General features: G+C 42.1%; 1 protein-coding gene across 3 annotated transcripts in view; it reads left to right on the top strand.

The window, feature by feature from the left end:
* The window catches only part of FERMT3 (FERM domain containing kindlin 3), a 36,423-nt gene extending 24,497 nt beyond the window's left edge, over window positions 1-11,926 (top strand). For all 3 annotated transcript variants that reach the window (XM_077287608.1, XM_077287609.1, XM_077287610.1), the window contains exons 8-15: window positions 3,990-4,121; window positions 6,262-6,311; window positions 6,393-6,517; window positions 7,765-7,871; window positions 7,954-8,166; window positions 9,310-9,434; window positions 10,348-10,489; window positions 11,304-11,926. In XM_077287608.1, coding sequence (XP_077143723.1) covers window positions 3,990-4,121; window positions 6,262-6,311; window positions 6,393-6,517; window positions 7,765-7,871; window positions 7,954-8,166; window positions 9,310-9,434; window positions 10,348-10,489; window positions 11,304-11,486 — 1,077 coding nt within the window. In that variant the 3' untranslated portion in view covers window positions 11,487-11,926. The remainder of the gene's footprint in view (window positions 1-3,989; window positions 4,122-6,261; window positions 6,312-6,392; window positions 6,518-7,764; window positions 7,872-7,953; window positions 8,167-9,309; window positions 9,435-10,347; window positions 10,490-11,303) is intronic.
* The last annotated feature ends 3,062 nt before the right edge of the window (window positions 11,927-14,988 follow it).

Genomic DNA, 14,988 nt, shown 5'->3' with positions numbered 1-14,988 from the left:
TAATGAACATGTTGCTTTTTTTTTCCGCAATGCGATTTTTTCGCGGAAAAAAATGCAACATTTGCACAAGAAGTGCAGAATACACTGTAAATAATAGGAGGCATATGTAAGCGTTTTTTTCGCGTTTTTATCACATTTTTATAGCGAAAAAACGCGGAAAAAAACGCGAAAAATACTGAACGTGTGCACATGGCCTCACAGTGATTTGTTTAGTAGCAAGGGAAGTAAATGGAGATAAAAAAAGAGATAAAAAGTTAGGATCTATGTTGCATATGAGACATTTGCTGAACCCAGACTTTTGGCTGTGCCTGCGCCCCCAGCTTCTTTGGTAAAGAGTATTTTGTTACGTTGCTGATTTCCATGTTGATGTCCTCTATAGTTAGGACGCATAAGGCTGGCGTCACACTCAGCGTAGGGAAATACGGTCCATTTTTTACATGTGTAATACGCAGAAATGATCCCAAAACAGTGATCCTTATGTCATCCGTAGGCAGGGTGTGTCTGCGTATTTTACGCATGTCATCCTCCGTATGTAATCCGTTTTGCGTTTTTTTCTCGCAACCTTGCAAAATGGACATATAATGGATCCATGGGCTCAAATATTCGTGAAAACATATATACAGTCTATATATACACTGTGTTCCAAATTATTATGCAAATTGGATTTAAGTGTCATAAAGATTTAATCGTTTTGTTTTTCAAATAAACTCATGGATGGTATTGTGTCTCAGGGCTCAATGGATCACTGAAATCAATCTTAAATACATGTGATAATTAGTTTTCCAGGTGATTCTAATTAAAGGAAAACTACTTAAAAATGATGTTCCAAATTATTAAGCAGGCCACAGGTTTCAAGCAATATGGGAAATAAAAAGGATCTCTCTGCTGCTGAAAAGTGTTAAATAGTGCAATGCCTTGGACAAGGTTTGAAAACATTAGATATTTCACGAAAACTTAGGAGTGATCATCATACTATGAAGAGATTTATGACTGAAACAGAGTTCATGCAGATAAAGGCATATTGAGGAAGGTTTCTGCCAGACAAATTCATTGAATTAAGAGAGCAGCTGCCAAAATACCATTACAAAGCAGCAAAAAGTTATTTGAAGTTGCTGGTGCCTCTGGGGTCCCTCAAACCTCAAGGTGTAGGATCCTTCAAAGGCTTGCTTTGGTGCATAAACCTACTATTTGGCCACCCCTAAACAGTGATCACAAGCAGAAATGGTTGCAGTGGGCCCAGACATACATGAAGACTATTTTTCAAGCAGTCTTGTTTACTGATGAGTGTCGAGCAACCCTGGATGGTCCAGATGGATGGAGTAGTGGATGGTTGGTGGATGGTCACCATGTCCCAACAAGGCTGCGACGTCAGCAAGGAGGTTGAAGAGTTATGTTTTGGTCCAGAACAGCTGGTAGGGCCCTTTAAGGTTCCTGAAGGTGTGAAAATGACCTCTGCAAAGTGTATAGAGTTTCTGACTGACAACTTTCTTCCATGGTATAAAAAGCAGAAACGTGCCTTCAGGAGCAGAAGCATCTTCACGCATGACAATGCACTATCTCATGCTGTCATGCTGCAAAGAATATATCTGAGTCATTGTCTGCTATGGGCATAAAAGGAGATAAACTCATAGTGTGGCCACCATCTTCCCCTGACCTCAACCCTATAGAGAACCTTTGGATTATCATCAAGCAAAAGATCTATGAGGGTGGGAGGCAGTTCACATCAAAACAGCAGCTCTGGAGGCGATTCTTACTTCATGCAAAGAAATACAAGCAGAAACTCTCCAAAAACTCACAAGTTCAATGGATGCAAGAATTGTGAGGATGATATCAAAGAAGGGCTCCTATGTTAACATGTAACTTGGCCTGTTAGGATGTTTTGGAGTTTAATAGCTTTTTTGTTCAGTGAATGTGACCTCTTAATGTTGCAAATTCAACAAATGAGCATTTTCAGTTCTTTAAAACAGATCAAATGTTTAGAAATTCTACTGTGCCTAATAATTTGGAACAGTGCATTTTGAGTTTTTATTCATTTTGGAGATTATACTGTTATCATTGGGAGGTTTCTTCAATAAAATTCGATGTATACTCTATCGGGTGATGACTTTTATTAGAATGACTTTTATTATACTCTATCGGGTGATGCACCAACCATTTAGGACAATCAGAGAAAAATGTCATTTGCATAATAATTTGGAACATAGTGTATATACTAGATGGTGGCCCAATTCTAACGCATCGGGTATTCTAGAATATGTATGTCCACGTAGTATATTGCCCAGTTACGTAGTATACAGCACAGAGCCACGTAGTATATTGCCCAGTGACGTAGTATATTGCCCAGCCACGTAGTATATTGCCCAGTTACATTGTATATTGCCCAGTGACGTAGTATACAGCACAGAGCCGCTGTAGTATACAGCACAGAGGCATGTAGTATATTGCCCAGCGACGTAGTATATTGCCCAGCTACATAGTATATTGCCCAGCCACGTATGACACAGGTTAAAAAAATAAAAAATAAACATATACTCACCTTCCGCAGGCGCGTTGTAGCTCTGTCGCCTGTGTGGGGTGCAGGCGGCAGCTTCCGGTCCCAGGGTGTGATGACGTCGCGGTCACGTGACCGTGTTGCGGTCACATGACCGTGACGTCACAACAGGTCCTTGTCGCGCAGGACCTGTGATGACGTCGCGGTCACATGACTGTGTAGCGGTCACATGACCGTGGCATCACGGCAGGTCCTTTCCGCGCAGGCCTTGTGATGACGTCGCGGTCACTTGACCGTGACGTCATGGCAGGTCCTTCTGCCAGACCATCCTTGCCACCTAAACGTGGCGCTTGCATCGCGAAGAGCGGGAAAGGCGGCGTAGGTGAGTATATACCGTAATAATTTTTTATTTTTTTTATTTTTTTTAACATTAGATGTTTTTACTATTGACGCTGCCTAGGCTGCGTCAATAGTAAAAAACGTGGTCACACACGGTTAATAGCAGCGGTAACGGAGTGCGTTACCCGTGCCATAACGAGGTCCGTTACCGCCGGCATTAACAATGTGTGAGCGATGACCGGAGGGGTGTATGCGGGCGCCGGGCAGTGAGAGCGGCCATTTTCTTCCGGACTGTGCGCGTCGCTGATTGGTTGTGGCAATGGTCGTGGGCGTTTTGCCACAACCAATCAGCGACTTGGCTTCCATGACAGACAGAGGCAGTGACCAATGAATATCCGCGACAGACAGACAGAAAGACGGAAGTGACCCTTAGACAATTATATAGTAGATATATATCATTGAGACGCATATATATATTTATACTTAATACATCGCTAGATAGCAGAAAAGCCGATAATTCAATTGCCGGCTTTTGCTATCTCCTTATTAGCGAGGAGTATGCAAAAAAAAAAAGGGATATGAGATGGTTTACTGTATGTAAACCATGACTCATATCCTGTCGGGTTTGTGAAGGAGAGAGCAAAAGCCGGCAATTGAATTATTAATTGTTGTATTAAATATAAATATATATATATGTGTGTGTCTCAATGACATATATATATATACACACCTATACTATCTGTAGACATTTATTTTAGCTATTCTATTCTAACCTGTCAGTGTGATTTTACTGTACACCGCACTGAATTGCCGGCTTTTCTATAGAGCACTGGTGCGTATTTCTTGCAATGGTCATTGTGTTATCCGTATTTTTCTCGCCCCCATAGACTTTCATTGGCGCATTTTTTGCACAATACGCTGACAAACACTGCATGCTGCGATTTTCTACGCACGTGAAACACAGATGTGAAATGTACGGCAGATAGGAGCTGCCCCATAGAGAATCATTGGTCCGTGTGCAATGCGTAGTTTTTGCGCCTCTCATGTGTCCGTAAAACTCTCTAGTGTGACCCCGGCCTTATATTGACCTCTGTACTGATGGATTTCAGGTGATGAAATCAATAACAATGTGCATTTTCTTCTCTGTTTTTTTTTCTAGTACCATGTGAATAAACTGTCTGTAACCTCGGATCCAATGCTTTTGCCCCAAGACCCTGCTCTCCAGGACCTGGACGAGGCGCTGTCACATCTGGAAGTAAAATTAGAAGCATCTACTCCCAGCGAGGCTCTGGTATGGCAGGCACTATGCCACTGACCATCACCATATTTGCCACCTTTGTTCCAATTTTTTACTTAAATGCATGTAGTTTTGGCTAAAATTAATTTTTCATAAAAAAAAAATTGTACTGCACTTTCTATTGCTGACTGCAGAATATGTTAACTGAGAATCTGTCAGTGAGCTGATAACTCTTATCTTCCTTCTTCTGAGCTCTTCTCAGCTGATTTATCACCGCGAACATCAGTCAAACTTTTATGTGGTCATAAATCAGCTGAGAAGAGCTCTAAATAAGAAAAATCAGAATGAGTTCACTGTCGTATTCTCAGTTTACTCATTCTGCAGCCAGCAATAGACAGTGTAACACAGAAGCTATAGAAGGATTACAGTTAACAATTTTTAATAAACTCAATTGCAAAAATTATTTTTTGCCAAAAATAAATGTCTCAAGTATAAAAAATTGCCCCCGAAAATATCCATATCCTTTAATCTGAGAATTTCATGATTCCTGGGTTATATGATATCAGTTATTTACCACTATACACTGTGTTCCAAATTATTATGCAAATTGGATTTAAGTGTCATAAAGATTTAATCATTTTGTTTTTCAAATAAACTCATGGATGGTATTGTGTCTCAGGGCTCAATGGATCACTGAAATCAATCTTAAATACATGTGATAATTAGTTTTCCAGGTGATTCTAATTAAAGGAAAACTACTTAAAAATGATGTTCCACATTATTAAGCAGGCCACAGGTTTCAAGAAATATGGGAAATAAAAAGGATCTCTTTGCTGCTGAAAAGTGTTAAATAGTGCAATGCCTTGGACAAGGTTTGAAAACATTAGACATTTCACGAAAACTTAGGAGTGATCATCATACTATGAAGAGATTTATGACTGAAACAGAGTTCATGCAGATAAAGGCATATTGAGGAAGGTTTCTGCCAGACAAATTCATTGAATTAAGAAAGCAGCTGCCAAAATACCATTACAAAGCAGCAAAAAGTTATTTGAAGTTGCTGGTGCCTCTGGGGTCCCTCAAACCTCAAGGTGTAGGATCCTTCAAAGGCTTGCTTTGGTGCATAAACCTACTATTCGGCCACCCCTAAACAGTGATCACAAGCAGAAATGGTTGCAGTGGGCCCAGACATACATGAAGACTATTTTTCAAGCAGTCTTGTTTACTGATGAGTGTCGAGCAACCCTGGATGGTCCAGATGGATGGAGTAGTGGATGGTTGGTGGATGGTCACCATGTCCCAACAAGGCTGCGACGTCAGCAAGGAGGTTGAACAGTCATGTTTTGGTCCAGAACAGCTGGTAGGGCCCTTTAAGGTTCCTGAAGGTGTGAAAATGACCTCTGCAAAGTGTATAGAGTTTCTGACTGACAACTTTCTTCCATGGTATAAAAAGCAGAAACGTGCCTTCAGGAGCAGAAGCATCTTCATGCATGACAATGCACTATCTCATGCTGTCATGCTGCAAAGAATATATCTGAGTCATTGGCTGCTATGGGCATAAAAGGAGATAAACTCATGGTGTGGCCACCATCTTCCCCTGACCTCAACCCTATAGAGAACCTTTGGATTATCATCAAGCAAAAGATCTATGAGGGTGGGAGGCAGTTCACATCAAAACAGCAGCTCTGGAGGCGATTCTTACTTCATGCAAAGAAATACAAGCAGAAACTCTCCAAAAACTCACAAGTTCAATGGATGCAAGAATTGTGAGGGTGATATCAAAGAAGGGCTCCTATGTTAACATGTAACTTGGCCTGTTAGGATGTTTTGGAGTAAAATAGCTTTTTTGTTCAGTGAATGTGACCTCCTCATACTGCAAATTCAACAAATGAGCATTTTCAGTTCTTTAAAACAGATCAAATGTTTAGAAATTCTACTGTGCCTAATAATTTGGAACAGTGCATTTTGAGTTTTTATTCATTTTGGAGATTATACTGTTATCATTGGGAGGTTTCTTCAATAAAATTCGATGTATACTCTATCGGGTGATGATGACTTTTATTAGACTGACTGTCATTTGCACCAACCATTTAGGACAATCAGAGAAAAATGTAATTTGCATAATAATTTGGAACATAGTGTATACATAACGGTATATACCATTTTTATCTTCATCTACCTTTCTCTTTGCTAGGAAGGAATTGAACTTGAACCTGAGCTGCAGGAGTATCTGAAGGTTTTCAGGTGACATCTTCTGTTCTTCTCGTACCGCCTGTCTTTACACTTGGTGCTTGGACAGTACTAACTATTTAATATTGACCTCAGGCCCCGGAAAATGACTCTTAAAGGCTACAAACAGAATTGGGTGATGCTGAAAGGAACCAATGTGTCATGTTATAAAAGCAAAGAAGAGGCCAGAGGGGAACCATTGATCCTACTAGCACTAAAAGGTGATTAATAGTCATTTTATTAATTATGCTTTGGTTATATATCGCTATCATATTCCACGGCGCTTTACAGACATCATCAGCATCGCTGTCCCCATTGGGGCTCACAATCTACATTCCCTATCAGTATGTCTCTGAAATGTTGGAGGAAACCGGAGAACCCGGAGGAAACCCACGCAAACACGGGGAGAACATACAACATGCAGATGTTGTCCTTGGTGGGATTTGAACCCAGGACCCCAGAGCTCCAAGGCTGCAGTGCTAACCACTGAGCCACTGTACAGTGCTAACCACTGAGCCACCCAAATTTTACATGCTAAAATGGATCATAATAGCCAAAAGCATGTGCTCAATGCAGGGACATAGTCTGGCTTTCTTTCATCTACTCCTCTCCATCATATAAAGTGGTTCTGCTGCCAATACAGTATGCATCACTAATAGTAATAAAGTGACCCTCCAAAAAATAGGAAATGAAGCTTTGTTTCCTGCACTTGTCATAAGCTGCCTGTAAACCTGTACAAGAATTAACTCTCTGCCATCCACATAAGTAGCCCTGTGGTCCCCCGGCACAGCAGAGACTTGGAATGTATACCTTTAGGGGTGGGCACCAGTCTTTTTTGGGGGGAAGAAGCTCTTTCACTTTTTTGCTTACATTTGGTGCGGATTTTAGATTCAGATTTCTAAACTGAAAAACAGCAGCGTTACTACATCTAAAATCCGCGCACATTTTATTCCCTTATTCATGAGGTTTTATTTTCATTTTTCTCGTTGCAGAAACAAAATAATGGCAGAGATTTAGGGCACCCATTGTAATATCTGCAAGAAAAACAAAGATACATTCAGAAATTGACACGTGGTGAAATAAAAATAATGTAACAATATCCAATTTCAATACTTAAAAAAAAAAAAATCACAGACGACAAATGCGTGAAATGTGATCTCAGGCTTACTCAGTGTCGTCACACTTCTAGCATCGGTGCCCACTAGTGACGAGTGAACGTGCTGGGATAAGGTGTTATCTGAGCATGCTCGGGTGCTAACCGAGTGACTTCGGGGTCCTCAAAAAATATGTTTGAGTCCCTGTGGCTGATGATGTAGGAAACAGCGTGGTCTTTCAATAATCCCCTGGGTTGTTTAGAAGCCACCCATAATTGTACTACACTACTGTACATGTGCCAGCAGTCCACTAACGCTAGTGATACTGCACTAATTTTGCTGGAAATTAAATGTCCTCACCCTTTTTTTTCCAGGATGTGAAGTTATTCCAGAGGTCAATATTGCTTCCCAGAAGTTCTGTATTAAGCTCCTAGTCCCGTCCCCAGAAGGAATGAATGAAGTTTACTTGCGTTGTGAAAATGTAGGTATCCATCAGGTCCAAGAAATCACTGCGTCCAGGAACCAAAAAACAGAACTAATACAATATATCAACTGGTCTTTAGGAGCAGCAATATGCCCGCTGGATGGCTGGTTGTCGATTGGCAGCGAAAGGACGCACCATGGGTGACTCCTCTTATGATGGAGAAGTGCAAAGCATACTATCCTTCCTCACTCTCCAGAAATCCAAACCTCAAACTTCAGCCTCAGCCGCGGAGTCCATCAACATGCTGGCCTTGGTATCACCAAGATACCAGAAAAAGCTCAAACTTAAGCAGGTGAGGCGTTACAGTCCGTCATCTGGTTAGATATTTGGGTAGTCGCACAATAAGGTTTTTGAGGAGGTAAAAAAAAAGGTTATGTTTTTAGGTAGGCGTTTTTGGAGCAGAAACTCTTCAAGGGTGTGTGCGCACAACGTGTTTTATCCAATAGTTTTCTTTCACAAAGTCGCTTTTTTTGCTGATGTGGCTCTGCTGGCGGCGGCTTTTTTCTAGGATGGCTTCCAAACAAAGCCACCCCGAAAATGAACATTTTACTTAATTTAACCGCTTCTTGTTTTTTTGCACCCTGTAGATGTTAAAACAAGTAACAAAAGGCGGAACATGCGGGACGGCAATGTGTTGTGCATAGTTCATTTTTTGTGGAGCAACGGGAACATAACCCAATTGAAACGCGTGGTTTTTGGAGACTTCCTTTTCTAAAAGCTCCATGTGATCAGACCCTACTAGTGCAAACAACTTCAGGAAACTCTCATTTTGGGTGGAATTTTTAATACCCTGAATTGTTTTCTGAAGAGGCCTCGAAGAGCATTTTGGAAGAGGTTTTTTTTCTTGAAGCATTCTTTACATCATTCCAGTATGCCGCAGAAAGGTCCTAATGGTGGTGGCCATACTTTATATGGGGGAAAACTTGATGACAAGTTCCCTTTAGGATATGTGCACAACGCTGTGGATTTTTCTGCGGATCCGCAGCAGTTTTCCATGCGGTTTATAGTACCATGTAAACCTATGGAAAACAGAATCCGCAGTGCACATGCTGCGGATAAAAACGCACAGAAACGCAGCGGTTTATATTCCGCAGCATGTCAACTCTTTGTGCGGATTCCACAGTGGTTTACACCTGCTCCTCAATAGGAATCCGCAGGTGAAAAACCGCAGGTGGAATCCGCGAAAAATCCACAGTGCGGTTTACCTGCGGATTTACCAAAATCAGCGTGGAAAACTCCGCACACCATTCCGCAGCATGTGCACATAGCCTCAGAGTTTTTGAAGCGATATTTGATGGGTTTTTTTTAAGCAGGCGCACTCAAACAAATGTCTAAAAAAAACATTGTGTGCACATCCTCTTACTTTCTAGATCTAGTTTTCACCACCTTCCAACTAAAGGATTCCTGAATTTAGCTTTATATGACTCTTTTTTAGCTGTCGCCTCGTATACTGGAGGCCTACCAGAATATTGCCCAGATTACACTTATGGAGGCCAAACTGCGCTTTATACAGGACTGGCAATCTCTTCCAGATTTCGGAGTCTCCTACTTCCTCGTAAGGTTAGTGATTTATCAGGTATAACAGCATCATCAGTTCTATAGGAAGCAACTACAGTGTCGCCGAAATTCTTGTTGGACGTGCAGTCCGATCAGTGGACAGCAAGGTATAGAGAGGAGAAGCTGAGAAGAATGGATGGAGAAGGGGTGCGCTCACTTTCTTTTTAGTATTATTCTGCTTGTCCTTACTTCGGGTTGTTTCTAGGGGCCAACTTCTGCACAGGGGCCCACTGGAGAGTTCACATGTCCCCCTCTGGTTCAGTTCGAGCCCACCCGGAACCAAGGCTGGTCTGATAGAAAATAGGAATAGTTCACACAAACACATACAAAACCCCATTCACTATTGCATTTGCACCATTTTTCGTCTAGTTTTTGTTGTTTTTTCTTGTTTCTCACGCCTTATTATTTTTATTCATTTGTGCCTTTATTTAAAAAATATATTTTTTATGTCTTTGCTTGTTTGGCTTTTTTATGTTTGTCATTGTGGATTTGGATCAGGATTTGGAGGTTCAATATGTTTACAGCTTATTTATTACCTATTTTTGCAACAACTGTACTCCAGTCTTCCCCCTGGAGTGATTTTTATGTACCGTATGCCTGGAATTTTTGCATAATTTGTGTAATGTAACCTTTGAATGGAACGTACAACTTTTTGCTGTAAAAGGGCACAAAAAAGTAAAAGAAAAAAAAGAGCATTTTTGATTTAGCATAAAGTTAACGAGCCGCGAGTGCCTGTTTTAAAGAATTTGGAGCAAAAGAACACCAAAATAAAAGAAAATGAAATTAATCTTAAGTGACAATCCACTCTTCCCACGCCCCATCTACTTACACCATATGTGATGATTTTGGCTATTTTATGTCTGGACAGTTGGATCATTCACTTTCATCCATGTATTTCTTCCATACCAATCCCTAGGTTTAAAGGGGCTCGTCGGGACGAGATATTGGGCATTGCCAGCAACCGATTAATCAGAATAGACCTAAATGTTGGAGACGTGGTGAAAACCTGGATGTACAGTAACATGAAGCAGTGGAACGTAAACTGGGATATCCGACAGGTAAAAGGGCAGTGTTAGATGAGATGGATGGATGTGATATACACTGGCCGTAGGGGAAGTGTATGTTATCCTCTGATATGGGCAAATACCGCAGACCTATTAAAACCTAGCAGCCAATTTAGGGGAATCTGTCATCCCCAAAAATGCAATTTAAATAAGCCATGCCATTATATAAGGGACATATTCCCTATCCAAATCATACCAGCATTGTACCGGTTAGTAGTACAGTGCCTGAGAAAATGACTTAATTCAAATGCAAAGTAGGGGGCTTCGGTGCACCCCTCATGTGGCCAAGAGCTCAGGTCATCATTACACCTCATTTTGCACGTTGTGGACTGCCTCTGCTTGACACCGCTTGCTTCCCGGAGAGATCACTGCCTGAACTAAGCCAGAGTGTGTGCACATGCGCACCGACACTGCCTGAGGCCAGCCGCGCACACAGTGTCATTGCAGGTGTACACATAGTACAATGTGCAAAATGAGGGAGCATAATGGTGGCTCTCGGTCATGCCAGGGGTGCACCGAAGACCCCTAATTTGCACTTGAATTAAAGGCGTTGTACCAGTAACAGGAATGGTGCAAGTATGATTTTTATAGATGCTAAGTCCCCTACATTAGTGTATGGGCTCGTTAAAAGTGCATTTCGGGGGTTACAGACTCCCTTAAATACGATTTAGTAGCAAACTTCAGGGAAGTGGCTGTTTGGATTTGTTCTACATGACGGGGTGGGGGGTATTGCAGCTTTACCGGTAATTTTGCCACCTATTTAGGTAAAACCTTATATTTTTTTTCTCCTTCCTGGTTTATATTTCAGGTGTCCATTGAATTCACTGAGAACATTAACGTGGCCTTCACATGTGTTTCTGCTTCATGCAAAGTTGTCCACGAATACATAGGCGGCTACATCTTCATGTCTACACGGGCAAAAGATGGTGGTCTGAAAGGCCTCAACGAAGAGTTGTTCCATAAACTTACTGGTGGCCATGAAGCCCTGTAGGAATCTCCTCCGATGTCCACCGCATCATCATTTCCATATAAGATGACTGCACTTCATAACGATCACTCGCAGCGTTCTCCAAGTTTATGTTTTTCACAAGTTGATTATATGTTCATAAACATGGAAAAGCTGCAGTAAGAAATCTTTCTGCCTTACAACACGGCTGTTACATCTACATGTAGGAAAAGTCCTACAAGGGCAGGAAAAGTCCTACAAGGGCAGATCCTGCTTTATCCTGCTATAGGGAGCGAGCAATGCTGTCATTGTACTCTTATATCACTGTTCATACATGTCTATTATATGGGGTTTAAACAGGTGTAAAAATAAGATTATACATCATTACTGTAGAGAGAAATTATTAAATGATTAGAAAGTAAACTAGTTATTATTAACGGTTGTTACATTTGACTTCTGTACAATAAATATTTGTATCACCTCCATTCTCTCGCTAGTCTCTTGTGTCAGGCAGGGTGCTAGTTGGGTTGCGGATTATTAATACGTTATAGTTTGTTTTGGTTTTTTTTTCTATCCATATTAAAAGGGGATTTAAAGTTTCATAAAGAGCGTCCCTAGTCACAGTTTGCTCTAAAAAAAATAAAAAACTGGGCTTTACTCACACTCCCCAGGTCCAGCGCTGAGTCTTCACTGCTACTTCCAGTGTCTATAAGTGGCACATGCACATGTTCAGTGTTTGATCAGTATTTTACATCAGTATTTATAAGTCAAAATCAGGAATGGAACAATCAGAGGAAAAGAAGAATAAAAAACATGTCACCACTTCTGTATTTATCACCCACTCCTGGTTTTGGCTGACAAATACTGATGGAAAATACTGACTAAGGCTACTTTCACACACAGCATATTTGCTGCGTATTTTTACGCGCGCGTATTTTGCTGCTGCTTTACCTGCGTTTTTTTACGCAGGCAAAAAAACGCAGCTGCTTTCACACACTGCGTTTTTTGCTGCGTTTTTTGCAGCTGCGTTTTTTTCAGCATTGTGTACTGAAATTAAAGTTTGTTTGAAAAAAAAAAAAAGGGGAAAAAAAGAGTCATTGAGGTCATTTCCTGTCTTTATGACTCAGAATACAATACACACTGGAGTTAACACTGGAGTTTTCCGGTACTCCACATTGTTTGCTGTACGTTATTCCTGACACTCCTGTGAGTTCTTCTACCATAGATATAGAGTGCCTTCTATTCAGCAGTTCCCCTCGTAGTATATCTGATTTCTAGGGGGTGTCCTCTATTCATGGCAAGTGGGTGTTATGTAATGTGTATTTTTTGCCATGGTCGACAAATCAAAGAAGCAGACTACATCATAGTTAAAAGTTCAAATATTTATTTGTAGTAACTGTCAAAATTGAAAAACTTTTCTAATAAAATTGAGAATAGAATGATTTGTTGTTTTTTTTTGTTATTAACAAAATTCCACACGTAAACACTGTAAACATCCCCAAAATGGGATTATAAACCTGTGGATGTCCAAGTCCACTCATTAATTGCCGCCAGGAGGGCATGCTTCCAGCTTTCATTAGTATTGCGCAAGGCCCTTTCCTCATCACCACTGACGGTGAGTCATTCGGCACTTGCGCAACACTAATCAGAGCTGGAAACATGCCCTCTTGGCGGAAACTGAGGAGTGGACTTGGACATCATGGCGTTTTAAACATGAAAAGCAACATTATGCCTACTGGTCCTCATATAGGCTTTGTGAATATGAGTAGTAGCTCCAGTCTGGATGGTGTTCTTCAGACTGGGCTACTACTCTGGATGTTGGAGCGTTTTTTTAAATAAATATTTTGCTAGGTTTAAAACTAAATTGGAAATAAATAGGGATTCAACGCAGGGCGCAGAGAACGCAGCAAGTTGCGTATTTAAGTGCCACGTGCCACGTATTTAAGTGCCACGTATTTCGGTGCCACGTGCCACGTATTTAAGTGCCACGTATTTAAGTGCCACGTATTTAAGTGCCACGTATCACGTATTTCGGTGCCACGTATTTAAGTGCCACGTATCACATATTTCAGTGTCACGTATCACATACTTCAGTGCCACGTGCCACGTATTTCAGGGCCACGTGCCATGTATTTCAGTGCCACGTGCCACGTGCCACATATTTCAGTGCCACGTATCAAAGTGCCACGTGCCACATATTTCAGTGCCACGTGCCACGTATTTCAGTGCCACGTATCAAAGTGCCACGTATCAAAGTGCCACGTGCCACATATTTCAGGGCCACGTGCCACGTATTTCAGGGCCACGTGCCATGTATCAAAGTGCCACGTGCCACATATTTCAGTGCCACGTGCCACGTATTTAAGTGACACGTGCCACGTATCAAAGTGCCACGTATCACGTATTTCAGTGCCACGTATTTAAGTGACACGTATCACGTATAAGTGCCACGTGTCACGTATTTAATTGCCACGTATTTAAGTGCCACGTATCAAGATTTTCCATGGAGAACAGACACATCCAGAGATATGTCTGCTCTCCACGGCTGCAGCAACACACTGACAGGAGCCATAGTTCCTGTCGGTGTGTCACTGCGCATGCGCGAGCGAGTTTACCGGCGGTCATTGACCCCGGCACTCTCGCTTAACGGCAGTGCTGCGTGGGAAAGTTCAACGCAGCTGTACTGCTGTTAACCGAGACGCCGGAGCCATTGAACTCCGGAACAGTACGCGATACACTGCTAGGAGCTTCGCTCCTGGCAGTGTATCGCCGGAGAGCAGCCGATCGGCGTGGGACACTCGTTTTATGGATTCTGCGGACAGGGAGTATGAATTTGGTTTATTATTTTTGGATTTTTTCCTGGAGGATCGAGGGCTTCGCCTACCAGTGTGCTGTTGGTGAGTATATACTCTGTGTTATGTGTTGTATGTACTGTGTCATGTATGTGTATTGTGTGTAGGTGTTTTGTGTAACTTTACAATTGTGCTAAGTCGCCGGACACAGGGACAACTCTCCCATCCTAATACCGGATGGGAGTAGTAGTCCCATACGGCGACTTAGCACAATGGTGGCACTAGCGTCGCATGGGGACACACACGCATACACACACATACACACACACGCACGCACGCACACACACACACATACCGTCTCGATCAGCAGCCCCACGTTTATGGTCATTCTGTTGAATGACTCCATGCTGCTTCACTGGGGGGCGGGGGCTTCCCTCTTCCTGTCCGACGTCACGTCCGGTCCTGGGTGTCAACCCCTCCGTACAAAGACGCCGACACCCAGGACAAAGGCGCTGTGTGTGGACGGTAATATGGGGCCCTATGGGGACACGCAGACACGCCGCTGCGTAAAGAATTGACATGTCAATTCTTTTTACGCCGGCGTGTTTGCAGACAAAAGCGCCGCGTTTTTTTGCGGTGTGTCTGAACGGCAAAGTGAATTTCTCATTCACTTTGCCGGCAGACGAAAATGACATTGCGCATTTTTGAAAAGCGCCCGCAAAATAGCGCTCAAAAATGCGCTATGTCTGAAAGTA

Source organism: Ranitomeya variabilis, chromosome 2 (genome assembly GCF_051348905.1).
Source record: "Ranitomeya variabilis isolate aRanVar5 chromosome 2, aRanVar5.hap1, whole genome shotgun sequence".
Lineage (NCBI taxonomy): Eukaryota > Metazoa > Chordata > Amphibia > Anura > Dendrobatidae > Ranitomeya > Ranitomeya variabilis.
This window is presented reverse-complemented; position numbering and strand designations above follow the sequence as displayed.